Source organism: Platalea leucorodia, assembly GCF_965183815.1.
Source record: "Platalea leucorodia genome assembly, chromosome: 21".
Taxonomy (NCBI): Eukaryota; Metazoa; Chordata; class Aves; order Pelecaniformes; family Threskiornithidae; genus Platalea; species Platalea leucorodia.
In genome coordinates, this window is record NC_138843.1 from 1,863,140 (window position 1) to 1,880,580 (window position 17,441).

General features: G+C 72.3%; 2 protein-coding genes across 4 annotated transcripts; one reads left to right on the top strand and one right to left on the bottom strand.

Moving 5' to 3' along the window:
• Positions 1-1,844: 1,844 nt before the first annotated feature.
• Positions 1,845-6,076, bottom strand: USHBP1 (USH1 protein network component harmonin binding protein 1). Its single transcript, XM_082331110.1, has 14 exons — positions 5,906-6,076; positions 5,724-5,824; positions 5,505-5,632; positions 5,205-5,432; positions 4,999-5,109; positions 4,711-4,847; positions 4,462-4,602; positions 4,320-4,390; positions 3,844-3,979; positions 3,493-3,736; positions 3,121-3,312; positions 2,943-3,034; positions 2,726-2,848; positions 1,845-2,079 (listed from the first exon to the last, which is right to left on the bottom strand). The coding sequence occupies exons 1-14, from the start codon at positions 6,016-6,018 to the stop codon at positions 1,908-1,910; spliced, it is 1,989 nt and encodes a 662-aa protein (XP_082187236.1). The 5' UTR covers positions 6,019-6,076; the 3' UTR covers positions 1,845-1,907.
• A 1,889-nt stretch (positions 6,077-7,965) lies between these two features.
• On the top strand, positions 7,966-10,973 carry BABAM1 (BRISC and BRCA1 A complex member 1). 3 transcript variants are annotated; one of them, XM_082330932.1, is made up of 9 exons: positions 7,966-7,991; positions 8,682-9,012; positions 9,095-9,153; positions 9,279-9,399; positions 9,478-9,556; positions 10,000-10,024; positions 10,296-10,425; positions 10,530-10,616; positions 10,706-10,973. In XM_082330932.1, the coding sequence occupies exons 2-9, from the start codon at positions 8,719-8,721 to the stop codon at positions 10,904-10,906; spliced, it is 996 nt and encodes a 331-aa protein (XP_082187058.1). In that variant the 5' UTR covers positions 7,966-7,991; positions 8,682-8,718; the 3' UTR covers positions 10,907-10,973. The 3 variants fall into 3 exon arrangements, with proteins under 3 accessions (XP_082187058.1, XP_082187060.1, XP_082187059.1); XM_082330934.1 differs by lacking the exon at positions 7,966-7,991 and adding an exon at positions 7,999-8,020; XM_082330933.1 differs by lacking the exon at positions 7,966-7,991 and adding an exon at positions 8,005-8,035.
• The last annotated feature ends 6,468 nt before the right edge of the window (positions 10,974-17,441 follow it).

Below are 17,441 nucleotides of genomic sequence, written 5' to 3' on the forward strand. Positions count from 1 at the left end.
GTCGGCAGCCTGGCAGGTGGCGCGGTACCAGGGGCCACCGGCTCCACTCCCCGAGCTCATGGCACGCTCCGTCCTTGGCATAGGCTCGGGGTGCGCCGAGGCGGGCGGCGCAGCTGGGCCTGGCGTGGCGGTGGGAATGGGGAGCCGAGGTCACCTCAGCCTGCCCCGAGCCCCCGCAGCCACCGGGCACGGTGGGGATGCCACAGCCTGGGGCACCCCATGCCCGACAGTGCCCCTGGGGGGACCGGGTCTGGCCCCGGGGTCAGCGGGACACGGCGGGGGGGACCCCTCCAGCCGGGGTGGGGGCGGCGGCGGGTCCCGCCTGCCCTCCCCCTCCTCCTGGCACCCAGGGTTGAAGCCGCCCCGGCCGCCCCGGCCCTTTCATGCGGCTCTCGGTGGAGCCTGACCCCGCACAAAGCCCCCAGGCACCCATTTGAATCTGAAAAGGGGTCTGAGCACAGAGCCCTGACCTTCAACCTGCGGGTCAGCCCCTCCATGCCACCGCCACCGGCCCCCGCCGGCCCCCGGGACCCCTCCACGAGCCGGGACGGACCGAGCCGAGCCGCGGGCCCTACTGGAGCCAGGCACAGGGGTGCAGGCAGGGACAGGGGCTGGGAGCACGCAGCACAGGCAGCCCCCCAGCTCCGGTATCTGTGTTCGCTGCCGGTGACGCGGGCGCGGGCACTTGCCCCTCCATGCCGGGCACAAGGCAGCGCCTGCCGCAGAGATCAGCGGGCGGCTGCAAGGGCTGGCCTCCATGGCACCGCTGCTCCCGTTTCGAGCCGGGGCTGCTCCCCAGGGCCTGGGGAGGTTCTGCTTTCATCCAGCCCCGCCGCCTCCAGGACACGGGGCTGCCCCTGTTTCGGAGGGCTCCCGGCTGGTGGAGAGGTGGCAGGGGCAGAGGGCACGGGCAGCTTGGGGGGGTGAGCTGCATCCCTGCATCTCCACATCCCCCCATCCCTTCCTCCCCACATCCCTGCATCCCTGCATCCCCGCATCCCTACAGCCCTGCATCCCCGCATCCCTACAGCCCTGCATCCCCGCATCCCTACAGCCCTGCATCCCCGCATCCCCACAGCCCTGCATCCCCGCAGCCCCGCATCCCTGCATCCCCGCAGCCCTGCAGCCCCGCAGCCCCGCAGCCCTGCAGCCCTGCCCTGCAGCCCCGCAGCCCTGCAGCCCTGCAGCCCCGCAGCCCCGCAGCCCTGCCCTGCAGCCCTGCAGCCCTGCAGCCCTCTCTCTGCCCTCTCCATCACCACGGCTCCAGATATTGATCCACTGAGCCTTGAACTCTGCTGCAAGATCTCTCCAGGGAGATGCAGGCCTCATTTTAGCCTATATATAGCTCCCTGCCTCAGTTTCCCTTCCACCCTGCGGCGTGAGCCCTCGGCTGCCCCACAGCCCTGCGCATCCTCCCACCGGAGACCCACGCTCAGCCCAGCTCCCGCTATCCAAATGCCCCACCGTGCCGGGTTTCGGGCCGCCGGATTTAGCCCCTAGCTCCCTGCGGCAGCCCCCCAGCACAGCCCCGCTGCCGGGACCCCCCCTGCCCGGCGAGGATGCCCCCGGCGCAGGGTCACTGCTCCTCTTCCCTCCTGAATATGCATGGGGCCCCGGCCGCCACGGCCACCGCCGTCACCTTTGATCCCACGTCAGGGATAACGAAATGGCTTCATCTGCGCCGGGAGATAGCGGGGGCGGCGGGGAGGGGACAGCCTTTGTTCCCGGCCCCGCTGGGATGAGCCGAGCTGGGGGTCTGGCTGCCTGAGCCCCCCCAAAGCCCAAAAGCCCCCCCAAGCCCGAACCACGGTGGGGCTGGCCAAGCCACGAGCATCAGTGGTTTATTCGCCCTGGGGATACAGCGGGTGCCTCCCGGCACGGGGGGTCTTGGGGATGACGAGGGGTCCCTAGATGCAGGTCTCGCTGCCGGCCGTCCCCTGCTCCAGGGTCTGCAGCCTGCGGGCCAGCGCCTGCACCCGCCGGGCGTGCTGCCTGCGCAGGGCACCTGCCTGCACCTCCAGCCGCCGCAGCTGGGCTGCCTGCTTCCGCCGGGCGCCGCGGTACGCCAGGGCCAGCGTGCTGCGGGTGCCACGCTCAGCGTCCCGGCCCCGGGCACGACGCCGAGGGGACCGAGGGGACCGGGCGGGCAGGAGGGACGGTGGGTTTGGGGTTTGCAGGGAGGGACCAGGCTCTTGGGGTGTGCAGGAGGGGACTGAGCATCAGGGGTGTGCGAGATGGGACCACGCTTTTGGGGTGTGCAAGAAGGGACTGTGCTTTTGGGGTGTGCAAGAAGGGACTGCGTATCAGGGTGCAAGATGGGACCACGCTTTTGGGGTGTGCAAGAAGGGACTGCGTATCAGGGTGCAAGATGGGACTGCATTTTTGGGGTGTGTGGGAAAGGACTGTGCTTTTGGGGTGTGCAAGAAGGGACAGCGTTTTTGGGGTATGCAGGAAGGGACCGCAATTTTGGGGTCTGCAGGTACGGACCACGCATTGGGGGTATGCAGGGGGGGACCATGTTTTTGGGGTGTGCAAGGAGGACCACACATTGGGGATGTGCAATATGGGACCGTGGTTTTGGGGTGTGCAGGAAGGGACCGTGCATCTGGGGCATGCAGGGGGGTGTGCATCCAGGACATGCAGCAAGGCACCGTGCTTTCGGGGCGTGCGGGGGGACGTTGCACCCACCGCCCGCCCAGCGGGGAAGCGGGCGGCTCCTGCCCACCTGTGAGCGTGGAAGAAGTCTGCGGTGACGGCGACGCACTGCGCCTGCTGCGCGCGGCTGGCGGCACTGCTCTGCTCCAGGGACAGCACCAGAGCCTGCGCCCGGGCGCGCAGCTCCTCCACCCTGGGGACGCCCGCATGGCAGCCAGCCCGGCACGCTGCCCAGTGCCGGCACGGCTCCCGTGGCAGGGCCGTGGCATGCCGGTGAGGTCTCTTACCGGGCCAGCGCACGGAGCAGCTCTTCCCTCATCATCTCCAGGTCCGGAGGGTGCCGGGGAGCCGCCGCTCCCACCCGGCCCGGTTGGGCATCCTGCAGAGGCTGGGTGTGGGTCCCATCCCTGGGGAGGCCCCCGGCCCCGGGGAGGGTCCCGGTGGGGAGGTCAGAGCGATCCTTACCTCCTCGCTGCTGCTGGAGCTGCTGGGGGGGCTGGGGAGGCAGCCGGGCCCCCCGTCCCGCTCCCGCTCTAGGTGCTGGAGCACCAGGCGCAGCGCAGCCTCCCGCGGCCCCTGCCCGGCCACCAGCACCTCCAGGCTCCGCTTCTCCCTCTCCGCCAGCTGCAGCCGTGTCTTCAGGTCGGCCATGGCCTCCTGGCAGGGCAGCGGCATCACCGCCAGGCAGGGGAAACTGAGGCACGGCCCCAACGCCCCCAGCTCCACTCCCTCCCGCCATGCATCCCCCCCTGCCCTTCTCCCAGCTGCTCTGCTCAAAGCCACGGAGCAGTGGAGAGGGACCCAGGGCATGGCCCCCCCGTCCCCCCAACATCTCACCTTCAGCATCGCCAAGTCCTGCAGCAGCTCCTCTTTCTCCAGCCGCCTCCAGCCGGGCAGGAGAGCCCTGGCGTCCCGCAGCGCCCGCTCAGCCCGGGCTCGGGCGTCCTCGCTGCAGCGGGTGCTGGCGCGGGCGGGCGCCGGGGCGTCGTGCAGGGACGCCTCCACGGCCGCCTGCTCCGCACGCAGCCGGCGAATGTGCTCGCGCAGGGCCCCCTCCTCCATCCCGTGGGGTGCCGGGGTGCTGTGGGGACAGGGATGCAGCTGGGGTGGGCACGGGGGCACGGTGCCACCCTGGGGACAGCTCAGCCTTGGCCCAGCACCGCGTCCCCCCGTCTCCTCCCCCGGTACCTCTGCAGCCTGGGGGAGCCGCCGTCCCCGCTCTCCTCCCGGCCGTCCGGCTCCGCTCGGCCCGGGAGCTGCGGCCCCTCCGCGGGTGTGGGGCTGGACCCCCAGCCGTGCCCTGGGCTCCGCTCCCCTGCGGCTCCTGGGCAGGGGCAGGCAGCGTTCAGGTGCGTCCTTGCCCAGTGCCCACAGGGGCTGTACTGGGGACTGGGGCTCCCCAGCATCCTTCCTGCTATCCGTAAGCATCTGCCCAGCACCCTCTCAGCACCTTCCCTGCATCCCCTCGATACCTGCCCGCATCCTCCACGCGTCCCCCCAACACCCCTCCAGTACCCCTTGCGCATCCCGCTGCATCCCTCCTACATCCCCTCTGCATCCTCCCTGCGTCCCTGCTATCCCCCAGCACCCCCCGCCCGCCCCAGCCCCCTCCCCATAACCTCCCCAGCCACCCCCACCCCGCAGCCCCCCAGGCTGGCGCTCACCGCCACGGGCGCCGTCCAGCTTCGCCCGCACCAGGTCGAGGAGGGCGGCGTAGGCCCCCGCGCAGCGCTCGCTGCAGGGAGAGGGGCTCAGCGGGGCACCGCAGGCTGTGTCCCCCCGCCCCGTCCCCGTCCCCGTCCCCACCTGCAGCGCAGGGCCAGGCGCAGGGCGGTGCTGCGGGACTCGTGCTGGCCCAGCACCATGCTGAGCCGCTCCGCATCGCTCTTGCACTCCTGCAGCACGGCCGCCAGCTGCCGGTTCACCTCCTGCAGCCTCCCCAGGCACCTGGGCACCGCCGGCACCCGTGGTTAACCACATGGCTGGGCCCGGCGCCGTGCCTCAGTTTCCCCTCCAGCGAGGGCTCGGCAGCCCTGGGGCTGGGGGGGGACTTACCCCTGCAGCTCTTGCACCCGCTGCTCCTGCTCCTGGCTGGCACCCTCCGAGGGTTTGGGGGAGAGGGGGCTATGGGGCTGCACGCCGTGGGGCTGAGCGCCGTGGGGCTGAGCGCCATCGCCGCACTGGGGCAGGTCCTGCAGAGCGGACAGGCAGAGCCCGGCACCGGGGCAGGCAGAGCCCGGTGCCTGGGCAGGATCCCACCCGCTGAGCCCCCCGCCATGCCGCAGCCACAGCCGCAGCCGCAGCCGCAGCCACAGCTGCAGCCCGCCCCGGCCCCACACTCACCTGGGGCAGCCGGGGCTCCCCCTGCCCCGGGGGGCTGCCGAGCCCGGGGGGGTTGCTGCCGGAGCCCCCCGGCTCCTCCAGCCTGGACAGAGCATCCCGCAGGTCCTGGACCTGCACCGAGCACCGGGCTGAGCCCCGGGGGCCGCTCCGGTGGCACCCCGAGGGCTGAACCAGTGCCCCCCGCTTGCCCTGCCCCTGGCACCCACCTTCTGCTGCAGCCGGTCGCGCTCCCCCTGCAGCGCCCGCAGCGAGGCGGTGGCCCGGCTCAGCTCCTCGTCCCGGTGCCCCAGGGCCGCCCGCAGTGCCACGTTCTTTGCCAGCGCAGCCGCCACCGCCGTCTCCTCGGCCGGCAGCCCCTCGCCCGTTCCCTCCTCCAGCCCCCGGTGCGTCGCCCTCCCGGCCCAGCCCGGTGCCCGGTCCAGCTCCTCCAGGCTCTGGGGATACAGGGCCGGTCAGCCGGTGCCCATCCCCTTGGCACCTGGGCTGACCATGCCGGCGTGGCTCACCTTGACCGCCCGCGCCCACTCCTCGCCGGGCACAGGCTGCGTCGGTGCCCGCCGGTGCCGGGAGAAGACGGCGCGCTCCAGCGAGCTCACGGCGTGCTGCAGGTCCGCAAAGAGGTCGGGGCCGTGGGCTGGGGAGAGGGAGCGCGGCCAGGGTCAGGTCCCTGCGGCAGGCAGCGAGCTGCCGGCACGGCACGGCACAGCACGGCACGGTGCACCCACCTTCCAGACCGGTGGCGGTGTCGAGCGTGCCGTCGAGGCGCCGGGGCTGCGGGCTGGCAGCGGGGAGGCTGGCGGTGCCCTCCCAGCCCTCCTCATCTTCCCTGTGGGGTGGTGAAGGCCAGAGACGGAGGGGTCCGAGCGGTGGCAACCTCCCACGCCCCGCGGCCACCGCGTGCCGGTACCTGCCCGTGTGGCGCTGCAGCTGCTCAGCTCTCCGGTGCAGCCGGGCCACCGTCGCCAGCAGCCCGGCGATGTGCTCCTCGTAGCGCAGGACGCCCTCGGTTTCCCCCGCCATGTCTTCATCATCCTCCTCATCCTCATCCTTCTCCTCGTCCTCATCCTCCTCCTCGCCTGGTGGGGGCTGCGGGGACCAGGGGTGTCTGCCCGGCCCGGCCCCGGCTGGCACCGGGGGACCGAGGGGCTGGCACCCACCCGCATTTGCCAGGATGGGGATGGATGAGTTTTGGCTACCAGCCACCGGCCACAGCGCCTCGCCCCTCTCCGGAGCCCGGGGCTGGGCAGGACCCGGTGCTGCCACGCCATTGCCTACCGGAGCCTGGCACCGGGAGCAGGGATGCCCATGGCTGGCGGTTGCCCATGAGGGGCACGAGGAGGCCCTCGGCCGTGTGGGACCAGCCCCCGGCAGCGCCCATCCCATGGGACACCCCACTTGCCTTCTCCATCCCGGCCGCCTCCTGCCCGTGACGCCGCACGCCAGCCAGCGCCCGTCCCCGGGGCTCGTCCCGGTTCCACGGCCGGGGCTCCCGGCACGTCCCGGCACGTCCCGGCACGTTCCCGCCGGCTGCGGGCTGCGCCTCCGGCCCCTGCCCTGGGCCTTTCCCCGTCCTTGTTCCTGCTGAGATTTCCTCTTCCTCGGCAGCCTCCTGCGCTTAACCGTTGCGCTGCCCCGTGCCCGGGCAGGCGGCGCAGCCGTCGCGGGGGGCTCTGCCCCCCAACACCGACCCTCCCTGCTCTGCCCCACGGCACCTGGGCCCCACGCCGGACCCTCCCCGCGCGCCCGGGGCTCCCTCGCACCCAGCTGGGAGGATGCACCCAGCTTTGCGTCCTTGAGCATCCCCTGGAGTTTGAGGGGGGCACCCAGAATACAGGGGGGTGCGTGAGGATTTGGGGTGCTAGGAGGCATCGCGTGGGGTGCTGGGGTGCGCAGGGCCTGGAGGGAGCCAGCCCAGGGGTGCTGTGGGCAGTGCTTGGGGTGCTGTGGGCAGTGCGTGGGTGTTTAGGTGCCGGAGGGTGGTGTTTGGGGTGCAAAGGGGTGCTGCAGGGGTATTTAGGGTGTGCGGGGGGTACAAAGGGGTGCTGCAGGGGTATTTAGGGTGCAGGGGGGGCAGTGCATGGGTGCTGGAGGGTGCTGCGTGGGTGTTTGGAGTGCTGGGACAGAGCATGGGTGTTTGGGGTGCAGGGGGCGGCGCATGGGTGCAGGGGGGTGTGCATGGATATTTGGGGTGCAGAGGGCAGTGCATGGATATTTGGGGTGCAGAAGGATGGTGCATGGGTGCAGCAGGGGGTGCATGGGTTTTTGGGGTGCAGAGGGATGGTGCATGGGTGCAGGGGATGTGCACGGATATTTGGGGTGCAGGGGGTGTGAATGGATATTTGGGGTGCAGAAGGATGGTGCATGGGTGCAGGGGGCTGTGCATGGATGCAGGGGGGTGTGCATGGATATTTGGGGTGCAGGGGGTGTGCAGGGGTGCAGGGGGGTGTGCATGGATATTTGGGGTGCAGGGGGTGTGCATGGATATTTGGGGTGCAGAAGGATGGTGCATGGGTGCAGGGGGCTGTGCATGGATGCAGGGGGGTGTGCATGGATATCTGGGGTGCAGGGGGTGTGCAGGGGTGCAGGGGGGTGTGCATGGATATTTGAGGTGCAGGGGGTGTGCGTGGGTGCAGGGGGGTGTGCATGGATATTTGGGGTGCAGGGGGTGTGCATGGGTGCAGGGGTGTGCGCATGGATGTTTGGGGTGCAGGGGGTGTGCATGGATATTTGAGGTGCAGGGGGTGTGCAGGGGTGCAGGGGGGTGTGCATGGATATTTGGGGTGCAGGGGGTGTGCGTGGGTGCAGGGGGGTGTGCATGGATGTTTGGGGTGCAGGGGGAGGTGCACGGGTGCTTGGGGTGCAGTGCACCGGGATTCAGGATGCCCCCCGCTCCCACGTGCCCGGCGGGACCCCAGGGAACTACAAATCCCAGCAGCCCCCGCGCGACGCCGCTTCCGGGCGGTACCGGGCGGGGCGCGTGCGGCCGGGAGCGGGTGAGCGCGCGCCGGGGGGTGCAGGGGGGGTGCGTGGCGCGGGGGTGCGTGAGCAGCGCGGGGCCGGGGCCGGGGGGTTCAGCGGGGGGCAGGGGGTGCACGGGGCTGGGGGTGCACGGGGGGGGGGCGTGGGCAGGGGGGATGTGAGCAGGGGGTGCACGGGGGGGCGTGAGCAGGGGGTGCATGGGCAAGGGGGTGCACAGTGTGGGGGGGTGCGTGGGAAAGGGGTGCACGGGGTGCGGGGGGCAGGAGGGACGTGAGCAGGGGGTGCCTGGGGTGAGGGTATGTGAGCAGGGGGGTGCACGGAGCAGGGGGTGCGTGGGAAGGGGGTGCACGGGGTGGGGGGGGTGCGTGGGGCAGGAGGGACGTGAGCAGGGGGTGCACAGAGTGGGGAGAGGTCCAGGGGGTGCACGAGCAAGGGGTGCACGGAGCAGGGGGGCTGTGAGCACAGAGCAGGGAGGGGTGCAGGGGGGTGCACGGAGCAGGGGGGTGCGTGGGGCAGGGGGTAGGTGAGCAAGGGGTGCGTGGGGCAGGGGGGTGCATGGGGTGGGGTGCACGGAGCAGGGGGGTGCGTGGGGCAGGGGTGCGTGGGGCAGGGGGGTGCGTGGGGCAGGGGGTAGGTGAGCAAGGGGTGCACAGAGCAGGGGGGCCCGGGGGGCGCAGGGCTGCAGCAGCGCTGGCACCCCGCAGCCACCCCACATCGCTCCCCTGCACCGCCGGAGCCGCCATGGAGCGTGGCTGCGTGATGGACACGTCGGAGCCGGGCAGCGCCGCCGAGGAGGAGGAGGAGAAGGCGACGGAGCCACGGCCCAGGACCCGCTCCAACCCCGAGGGGGCTGAGGACCGGGCGCTGAGCGCCCAGGCCAGCGTGGGCAACCGCAGCGAGGGGGAGGGCGAGGCGGCCAGCGCCGACGACAGCCCGCAGGGCACGGCTGCGCCCGACGGCACCGCCTGGCCCGGCCCCGCGCCCCCCACCGAGGTGCAGGTCAAGACGCCGCGGGTGAACTGCCCCGAGAAGGTGGTGAGTGTCCGCAGGGAGCGCGGCGCAGCCCCGACGCCGGGGCGAGGGGCTGCGGGCGCTCAGCCCCGGCTCTCTCCCCCAGATCATCTGCCTGGACCTGGCCGAGGAGATGGCGCTGCCCAAACTGGAGTCCTTCAACGGGTGAGTGTTGGGGGACCTGGGACCCCCGCGGACCCCAGCTCTGCCGTCCCCAGCCGGCACGGGGACCGGTGCGGTTGGGGCCCGGGGCGACGCTGGTCCCCGCTGAGCTCCGGCCCCCGCGGCAGGTCCAAGACCAACGCGCTGAACATCTCCCAGAAGATGATCGAGATGTTCGTGCGGACGAAGCACAAGATCGACAAGTGCCACGAGTTCGCGCTGGTGGTGGTGAACAACGACGCCACGTGGGTGAGCGGGGCCACGGGGACGGGGACAGGGACGGGGACAGGGACGGCTCCGTGCCCCCCTCACCCCGGCTCCTCTCAGCTCTCAGGGTTCACCTCGGACCCCCGCGAGGTCTGCAGCTGCCTCTACGACCTGGAGACCGTCGTCTGCAAGTCATTCAGTATCCCACCGCCTGCGGGGCTGGGACAGGGGTCCCTTGGGTGCAAACAGGGTCCCTTGGGTGCAAACGGGGTCCCTCAAGCAGAAGCGGGGACCCTCCGGGCCCGTTGCCTGCAGATGGCAGCAGATCCACGGCCTTGCTGGCATCCCCGGCACAGCCGAGCCGGCTGCGGCACAGAGCGGCGTCAGCGTTCGAGGCCGAAGGGTTGAACCAGGCCGCCGAATCCCCCAGGGCAGGGCTTAACGCCGGCCCCTCCAGACCCACCGAACACCCATTTATCAGTGTTGTCTCCCCACCCTGGTCCATCCCCGGTGCCCGGTGCCATGGCCTCCCTCCGCGGGAGCTCCCCGGGTGCCCCGGTACCAGCCTGGCCGCGGTGCGGGACCTCCCCAGGGGCGGGCAGGGGTCCGTGTGCCGGGACGGGTCCTTACCTGGGGCTGCAGATCTGGAAGGACTCTTCAACCTGATGTGAGTACGGCTGGGGGGCGGTGGGGGCTGCGGCGGGGGCTGCGGCAGGGGGTCGGGGCTCCCACCCCGGCTACGGATTTTCTGCTTTGCTGTAAAAACGCCGCGCGCTTTTAACCCAAGCAGCTCCCGGGGTGGGTGCTGCTTTCCCAGCCCAGAGCTGTCGTTAAGTTTTAGGGAGGCAGGGACGGTCCCTGAGCCGCAGGCAGCCCTGAGCCGCAGGCAGCCCTGCCCGCGGCACGGGGGTCCCTGAGCCGCCTCCGTCCCGGCGCAGCCAGCAGAAGATCGAGCTGCCGGTGACGGAGAACGTGCAGACCATCCCGCCGCCGTACGTGGTCCGGACCATCCTGGTCTTCGGCCGCCCGGGCTGCCAGCCCCAGTTCTCCATGTCGGAGCACATGAAGGTGGGTGCCCCCGCGTCCCCACCGTGGGTGAGCTTGGTGGCTCCGGGTCCATCCCGGCGCGTGGAAATGCTTCCCGGTGCCATTCCCGGCTTCTCGCCCTGCAGAAGATGCTGCAGTGCCCCTACTTCTTCTTCGACGTGGTTTACATCCACAACGGGGTGGAGGAGAAGGACGACGAGACGAGCTGGAAGGTAACCGCGGGACGGGGCGTCCCCCCCGCCGCCCCGGGGGCTGCGTCACCCCCTGCCCGCGCTGCCCGTCCCCCTCTGTCCCCCCCCAGGAGATGTACGCCTTCTTCAGCAGCCTGGACACCAAAGGCACCAACTACAAGTACGAGGTGTCGCTGACGGGGCCGGCCGTGGAGCTGCACAACTGCATGGCCAAGCTGCTGGCGCACCCGCTGCAGCGGCCCTTCCAGACGCACGCGGCGTACGGGCTGCTGGAGGAGGACGAGCCCCCCGAGATCGAGGCCACCGTCTGAGCCGGGGCCGGCGGCGGCGGTGGGCTGCGGCGGGCGGCCGTACGGTGTCACCTGGGACGGGGGACAAGAGAGGCGTTCTGCTGAGCGGGTGTCGTGCTGGTGCTGCGGCTCGGGGCCGGGGGGTGTGGGGTGGCAGTGACCCCCCGAGTCCTGGGTGCCCCCCCCGGCCCTGGCGGCCCCCCCCGGGTGTGGGGACGGGGGTCCTGTGCCCGGCGGGTGGCGTGGGGACTGCCCTGGGGCGCTGGGGGCTGCCCCGAGGGGCGGCTGGGGGCTGCCCTGGGGCGCTCGCCGCGGGCGGTGCGGCAGAGAGGGGAGCCACTGGTGCGGGGCACTGGGAGGCACTGGTACAGAGCACTGGGAGGCACAGGGTGGAGATGGTGCAGGGCACTGGGAGGCACTGGGTGGAGATGGTGTGGGGCACTGGGAGGCACTGGAAGGTGCTGGTGCAGGGAGCTGGGAGGTGCTGGTGCAGCTTACTGGGAGGCACTGGTGCAGGGCACTGGGAGGTGCTGGTGCAGGTTACTGGGCGGCACTGGGTGGCGCTGGTGTAGGGCACTGGGAGGCTCTGGTGCAGGTTACTGGGTGGCACTGGGAGGCGCTGGTGCAGGGCACTGGGAGGTGCTGGTGCAGGTTACTGGGTGGCACTGGTGCAGGGCAGTGGGCGGCACTGGGAGGCGCTGGTGCAGGGCACTGGGAGCGCTGGTGCAGGGCACTGGGCGACACTGGGAGGCGCTGGTGCAGGGCACTGGGAGCACTGGTGCAGGGCACTGGGCGACACTGGGTGGCGCTGGTGCAGGGCACTGGGAGGCGCTGGTGCAGGGCACTGGGAGCGCTGGTGCAGGGCACTGGGCGGCACTGGGTGGCGCTGGTGCAGGGCACTGGGAGGCGCTGGTGCAGGGCACTGGGAGCACTGGTGCAGGGCACTGGGCGACACTGGGTGGCGCTGGTGCTGGGCACTGGGAGGCGCTGGTGCAGGGCACTGGGCGGCACTGGGTGGCGCTGGTGCAGGGCACTGGGCGGTGCTGGGAGGCGCGGGGCGTGGCGGCCCCGCCCACATCTGGCGGGGGTGGGCGTGGCGGCCCCGCCCACATCTGGCGGGGGTGGGCGTGGCTGCCCTCCGCCGGCTCTTATTGGCCGCCTGCGCCAGCCAATGAGCGGCGGGGCGGTGGCTGTGCGCGGGGGGTTCGAACGGGCGGGGCGCAGCGCGCGTGCGCGGGGCGGCATGAGCGGCGCGGGGCGGCGCGAGCCGTAAGGGGACCGGGGGGGGGGGGGCATTGCACCGGGGGGGGGGGGCACGACTTTGCACCGGGGGGGGGCATTGCACGGGCGGGGGCCTTGCACCGGGGCGGGGGCTCTGCAATCCCGGCGTTGCACCGGGCGGGGGGGGCGCGTTGCGTGTGCTGCAGCGCGGGGGGGGGGGTGCTTAGGGGTGCCCCTGTGTGCGCTGCTCCGGGGGGGGGGTGTGTTGCACTGGGGAGGGGGATCCCCTGGCTCTGCACCGGGGGTGGGGGGGGCGGTGCAGGCCCTGGGAGGGGGTGCACGGGGGGGGGTGTGTGCATTGCACGGGGGGGGGCCTCCCGCCCGGGGGTCCCGCTGTGGATACCCCGCTGTGGGTGCCCCAGTGTGCGGCTCCCACCGGGGAGGGCGATGCTTGGGGGGGGCTGGGGCACAGCCCGGCACCGGGAGCGACCTGGGGGGGCTCGGGCTGGGCCCCCCCCGCCTGGGCCCGGCTGGAGTGGGGGGCCGCCCCCCCCCGCTCCCCCGGGGGGGTCACCCCCATCCAGCTGGGTGGCGGGCGCTGCTGGGGCCACGCAGTGCGTGTGTCCCCTCCCCGGGATGCCCGAGCACCCGGCTGCGGGGCTGGTGGCACTGGTGTGGCCCCCAGGGGACGGCCGTGACCTTGACCTCCTGACCCTGACCTCCCGGCCGAGCTGGGGGCGCGCGGCGGGCTCGGGGTGAAGCCCTGCTCCCCGCTGCAGGTCCGCCGAGGAGCTGACGCCGCCGCACGTCGCCGCGTCCCGGGGGTGCTGCAGGTGCCTCGGGCTCCTGCTGGAGAAAGGGGGGGACCCGGCGCTGCGAGGCCAGGTCAGCGGGGACGGCGCTGGGGACGGGGACAGCGTTGGGGACGGGGACAGCGCTGGGGACGGGGACGGCACCTCGGAGGTGCCGCCTGTGCCAGGACCCCCATCATGGGTGGGGTGGGTGAGCAGCGGGTGCGCGCCTGGCCCTGGCGGGGTCACGTCACCCCGTGGTGGCCCCGGCAGCGGTGACAGCAGCCTCCGCTCCCCGCAGGATGGGGAACGAGCCATCGACCTGGCGCCGGAGCAGGGCAACCGTGTGCGGATCCCACGGGCCTCACAGCGCACCCGGGGCTGGCCCCCTGCCGAGGATGAGGGCCGCAGGGTGCCCCTCGGCCGGGGCGGGGGTCCCCCCGGTTCGGGCTGGGTGCTGGCCCCCGTCTGTGCCCCAGAGCCAGGGGGGCCCAGGCGCTCGCTCTCCTTCCTGACGGAGGACGGCACCGACGGCAGCGTCTCCGCCGCGCTCCCCGAGGCCGGGCCCCTCAGCAGCACCCGCAGGTCCCTGCTGGAGGAGCCGGAGCTGGGGGGCGGCTGTGGTTCGGGGGAGCCCCCGCTCCGGCCACGCTGTCTCCCAGACCCCCAGTCCCTCGCCATCCCCTGCCTCGCCCCGTGGCCGCCCGGGGGCCCGGCTCTGCCCCCGCAGCCCCTCGCCTCCAGCACGCTGCTCTCGGCCGGGGATGAGCTCGAGGAGGGACCCCAGAGCCCCGGCCCCTCTCCCCAGCGGGAGCTTGGTCCCGGTGGGTCCCTGAGCTCCCCCCAGCCCCGGTGTCGCAGCAGGGTCCCACGGGGACACGGGGCACCCCCCAGGGCTCCCCTGCTCCGCAGTGACCCAAGCAGTGGCTCCGTGGCATGCCAGAGCCCCGGGGACGGTGACACCCCGGCCGCTGCGGCTCAGCACCGTCGCGGTGTCCCCCGCGGACCAGCGGTGGGGTGGGCAGGGCTGGGCATGGCGGCCCCGCTTGCCCCCGACCTGGGGACGATGGTGCTCGAGGCGAGGGCCGGCGGCTGCGACCGCAGCAGCCTTGGGGACAGCAGCGGTGCCAGCGAGTGCTTCGTCAGCGCCCTGGAGACCCTGGAGCCCAGCGAGGCCGGGGGGTGCCCGGGGGCACGGCACCGCTGCTCCCCCCAGCCCAGGGCGGCCGCGGGGCTGGAGCCGGGAGAAGCCCCCTCCCCGACCGGAGCGGCTGCCTGGGAGCTGCCCCCCGCCAGCCCCCCAAAAGCAGAACGGGTGCAGGGTGAGGATTTCGGGGGGGGCTCGTGGGCAGCCCCTCGCTGCCACGATGGCTCAGAGGCGGGCAGTGCAGGGGAGCTGCTTGTGCGGCTCCAGGGGTGCAGCCTCCGGGGCTCCCCCCCCTGCAGCCCGGCCAGCCTTGCCGCCGGGGATGCCACCCCCCAGGGACCGGAGCCCCCCAGGCACCGCCACGTCACCCCCAGGACCAAGAGCCGCCTCCAGGCCGCCGCGGCACGGCTCAGCGCCTCCTCTTCCTCCTCCCTCTTCGACGAGACGCTGGAGATGCCGCGGAGGCCCCCCAGGCTCAGAGCACCACGGGGTGTCCCCAGGGACCCTGCCACCACCTTGGGGCACTGCATCACCCCGCGGGGCGAGGATGTGTCCAGCGGGGACGGAGAGGGGACAGGCTCTTTGGATGACACCGAGATCCTCCCTGGAGCCCCTGGCCAGCCCAGCTCCCCGCTGGGGACCAGCAGCTCCCCTGGCTCCAGCGCCACGGTCCTGCTGTGTCCCGGGGACCACGGGCACCCCCAGGGCTCCCCATCAGATGCTCGGGGCTCCCCCGGCTCCAGCCCCACGGTCCTGCTGGTCCCTGGGGACCACGAGCACCCCCAGGGCTCCCCATCAGATGCTCGGGGCTCCCCCGGCTCCAGCGCCACGGTCCTGCTGGTCCCCGGGGACCACGGGCACCCCCAGGGCTCCCCATCAGATGCTCGGGGCTCCCCCGGCTCCAGCCCCACGGTCCTGCTGGTCCCTGGGGACCACGAGCACCCCCAGGGCTCCCCATCAGATGCTCGGGGCTCCCCCGGCTCCAGCGCCACGGTCCTGCTGGTCCCCGGGGACCACGGGCACCCCCAGGGCTCCCCATCAGATGCTCGGGGCTCCCCCGGCTCCAGCCCCACGGTCCTGCTGGTCCCTGGGGACCACGGGCACCCCCAGGGCTCCCCATCAGATGCTCGGGGCTCCCCCCATGCTGCCAGCAGTGCCGTCCCCAGGGTGCTGGAGGGTGGTTCTGGGTGGCAGGACCCCTCGCCCTTGGGGACACACCAGCCGCCATGGCCCCACGGGAGCTTCAGCCACCTCCCGGCCCCGCAGCTGCCAGGCAGCCCCGCGGTGCAGCCGGGGAGCCCGGCCATGCCACTCTCGCCCACCGGCTGCGGCACCCACTGCTCCGAGGAGCATCTTGAGGACAAGGAGCGGGGACAGGCACCCGCCGAGCGGCACAGCCCCGGCACAGAGGCCACCACCAGCCCCGAGGACACCATGGCCCAGAATGGGCGAGCGTGCCTGGTGCTGCCACGGCCACTCTCGGATGAAACGTTGCGCCGGCGGCTGCGGGCGCTGGGGGATGACCCAGGGCCCGTTACGGAGCTCACCAGGCGGCTGTACCTGCGGCGGCTGGAGGAGCTGGCGAGGGGACGTCGGGGGAAAATGGCAGGTGAGTCCCGGGGAGCCCCCTCTGCCCGGCCAGCCGGTCCCCATGGTGCCGGCGTGGGGCTGACGGTGCTCCCCGATGCCGCACAGCTGCCCCAGGGCACAGCCCCGAGCTGGCGGCCGCGCTGCGGACCGGCTGCGTCCCCGACTGCGCCCAGGATGAGCTGGTGCTGACCCAGCAGTTCGACCACCCCGACCGGAGCCGGCACTGGCGGGAAGGGCTGGTCAAGTCCAGCTTCAACTACCTCCTCCTCGACCCCAGGTATGGCCAAGCCACTGCCTCGCATGTCCCCTGTGCCGGGGGGGTCCGAGCGGGGACCCCGGGAAGCAGCAAGCCCCAAAGCTGGGGGTTTGCACCCCCAGGACCACCCAGAACCTGCCGCTCCGCTCCCACTGCCTGAGCCCGGCCGAGTGCTTCAGGACCTTCGTCAAAGCCATCTTCTACGTGGGCAAGGGGACGCGCACCCGGCCATACTGCCACCTCACCGAGGCGCTGAGCCAGCACCGCGCCGGGACGCAGAAGGTGGGCTGGGCTGGGGGGGCTTGGGGCCGTGGTGATGGGCACGGGGGGCTCGGGGCCGCGGTGACGGTGCCCGCTGTCCTGCAGGGCTGCCCCAAGGTGCGGCGCATCCTGGAGATCTGGGCGAGCGGGCAGGGCGTCATCTCCGTGCACTGCTTCCAGAACGCCGTCCCGGCGGAGGCTTACACGCGGGAGGGCTGCCTCGTGGAGGCCCTGGGTGAGCGGGGCCGGAGCGGGGCGATGGTGCTGCCCTGGCCCCTGCCCCTGCCGCGGCTCCCGGCATCGGTTCTGCCGCCGCCCCGGCTCCTGCGTCCCTCTCTCCCACCCCTCACAGGAGTCGGGGGGGATGCAGAGGGGGGGTGCAGCCCCTGGGGCGCACGGGGACTTTGGGGTCCCTGGTTGCCAGCGCAGGGTCTGGGCACAATCCCCCAAACCCCCATCTTCTGCGGGAGAGCTGCCTGGGAGTGGGTGCTGGCGGGGGACACGGGGCTGCCTGCATCCCTGGGGGGCTGTGGGTGCTGATGGGGAGCAGGGTGCGGGGGCTGTGGGTGCTGACCCTGTCCCCGCAGGGCTGCAGACCATCACCAACCAGAGGAAGGGCAACTGCTACGGCGTGGCGGCGAGCTGGCCGGCGGAGCGGCGCCGGCGCCTGGGCGTTCACATGCTGCACAGGGCCATGCGCATCTTCCTGGCCGAGGGCGAGCGGCAGCTCCGGCCGGCGGACATCCAGGGCGGGCGCTGAGCACCCCGGGGTGCTGGGGGACGCTGTACCAGGGTGCTGGGGGGCACCCACTGCTGGCCGAGGAGGTGGCTGTGCTCTGGGTGCGGGTTTTATTTCGTGAACACTGGCGAGAATTTTTCTATTTCCCTAAAGGGTGATAAATAAATCACTGCAGATTTTCTTTTATTTGTTTTTTTTTTTTGCTAAGAAATCCACGCTGCCTGTGATTTCTGGCTTCGCTCCCCCGCTCTGCCTTGTTCCTAGGACAGCCCCCCGCGCCCGGCGCATCTCTCCCCATCATCGAGTCGGACGCAGCTGAGAATATAACACGGCTTTACTGTATGAAATGGCACTAACACGGCGCGGGGCTCAGCGGCGGGGTTACGGTGCGCGGTTTGCCTTGGCCTTAGCACAAGCGAGGTGGGTACAAGCGGCACAGACTCCGTGGCAAACAGAGGTCGAAGAGCCGTGGCCCGCAGCCAGGCACCGACGGTCGCCTGGAGCTGGCTGGGGGGTTGCGGCGGGCGCAGAGCCGCGTTTTGGGGTACGGT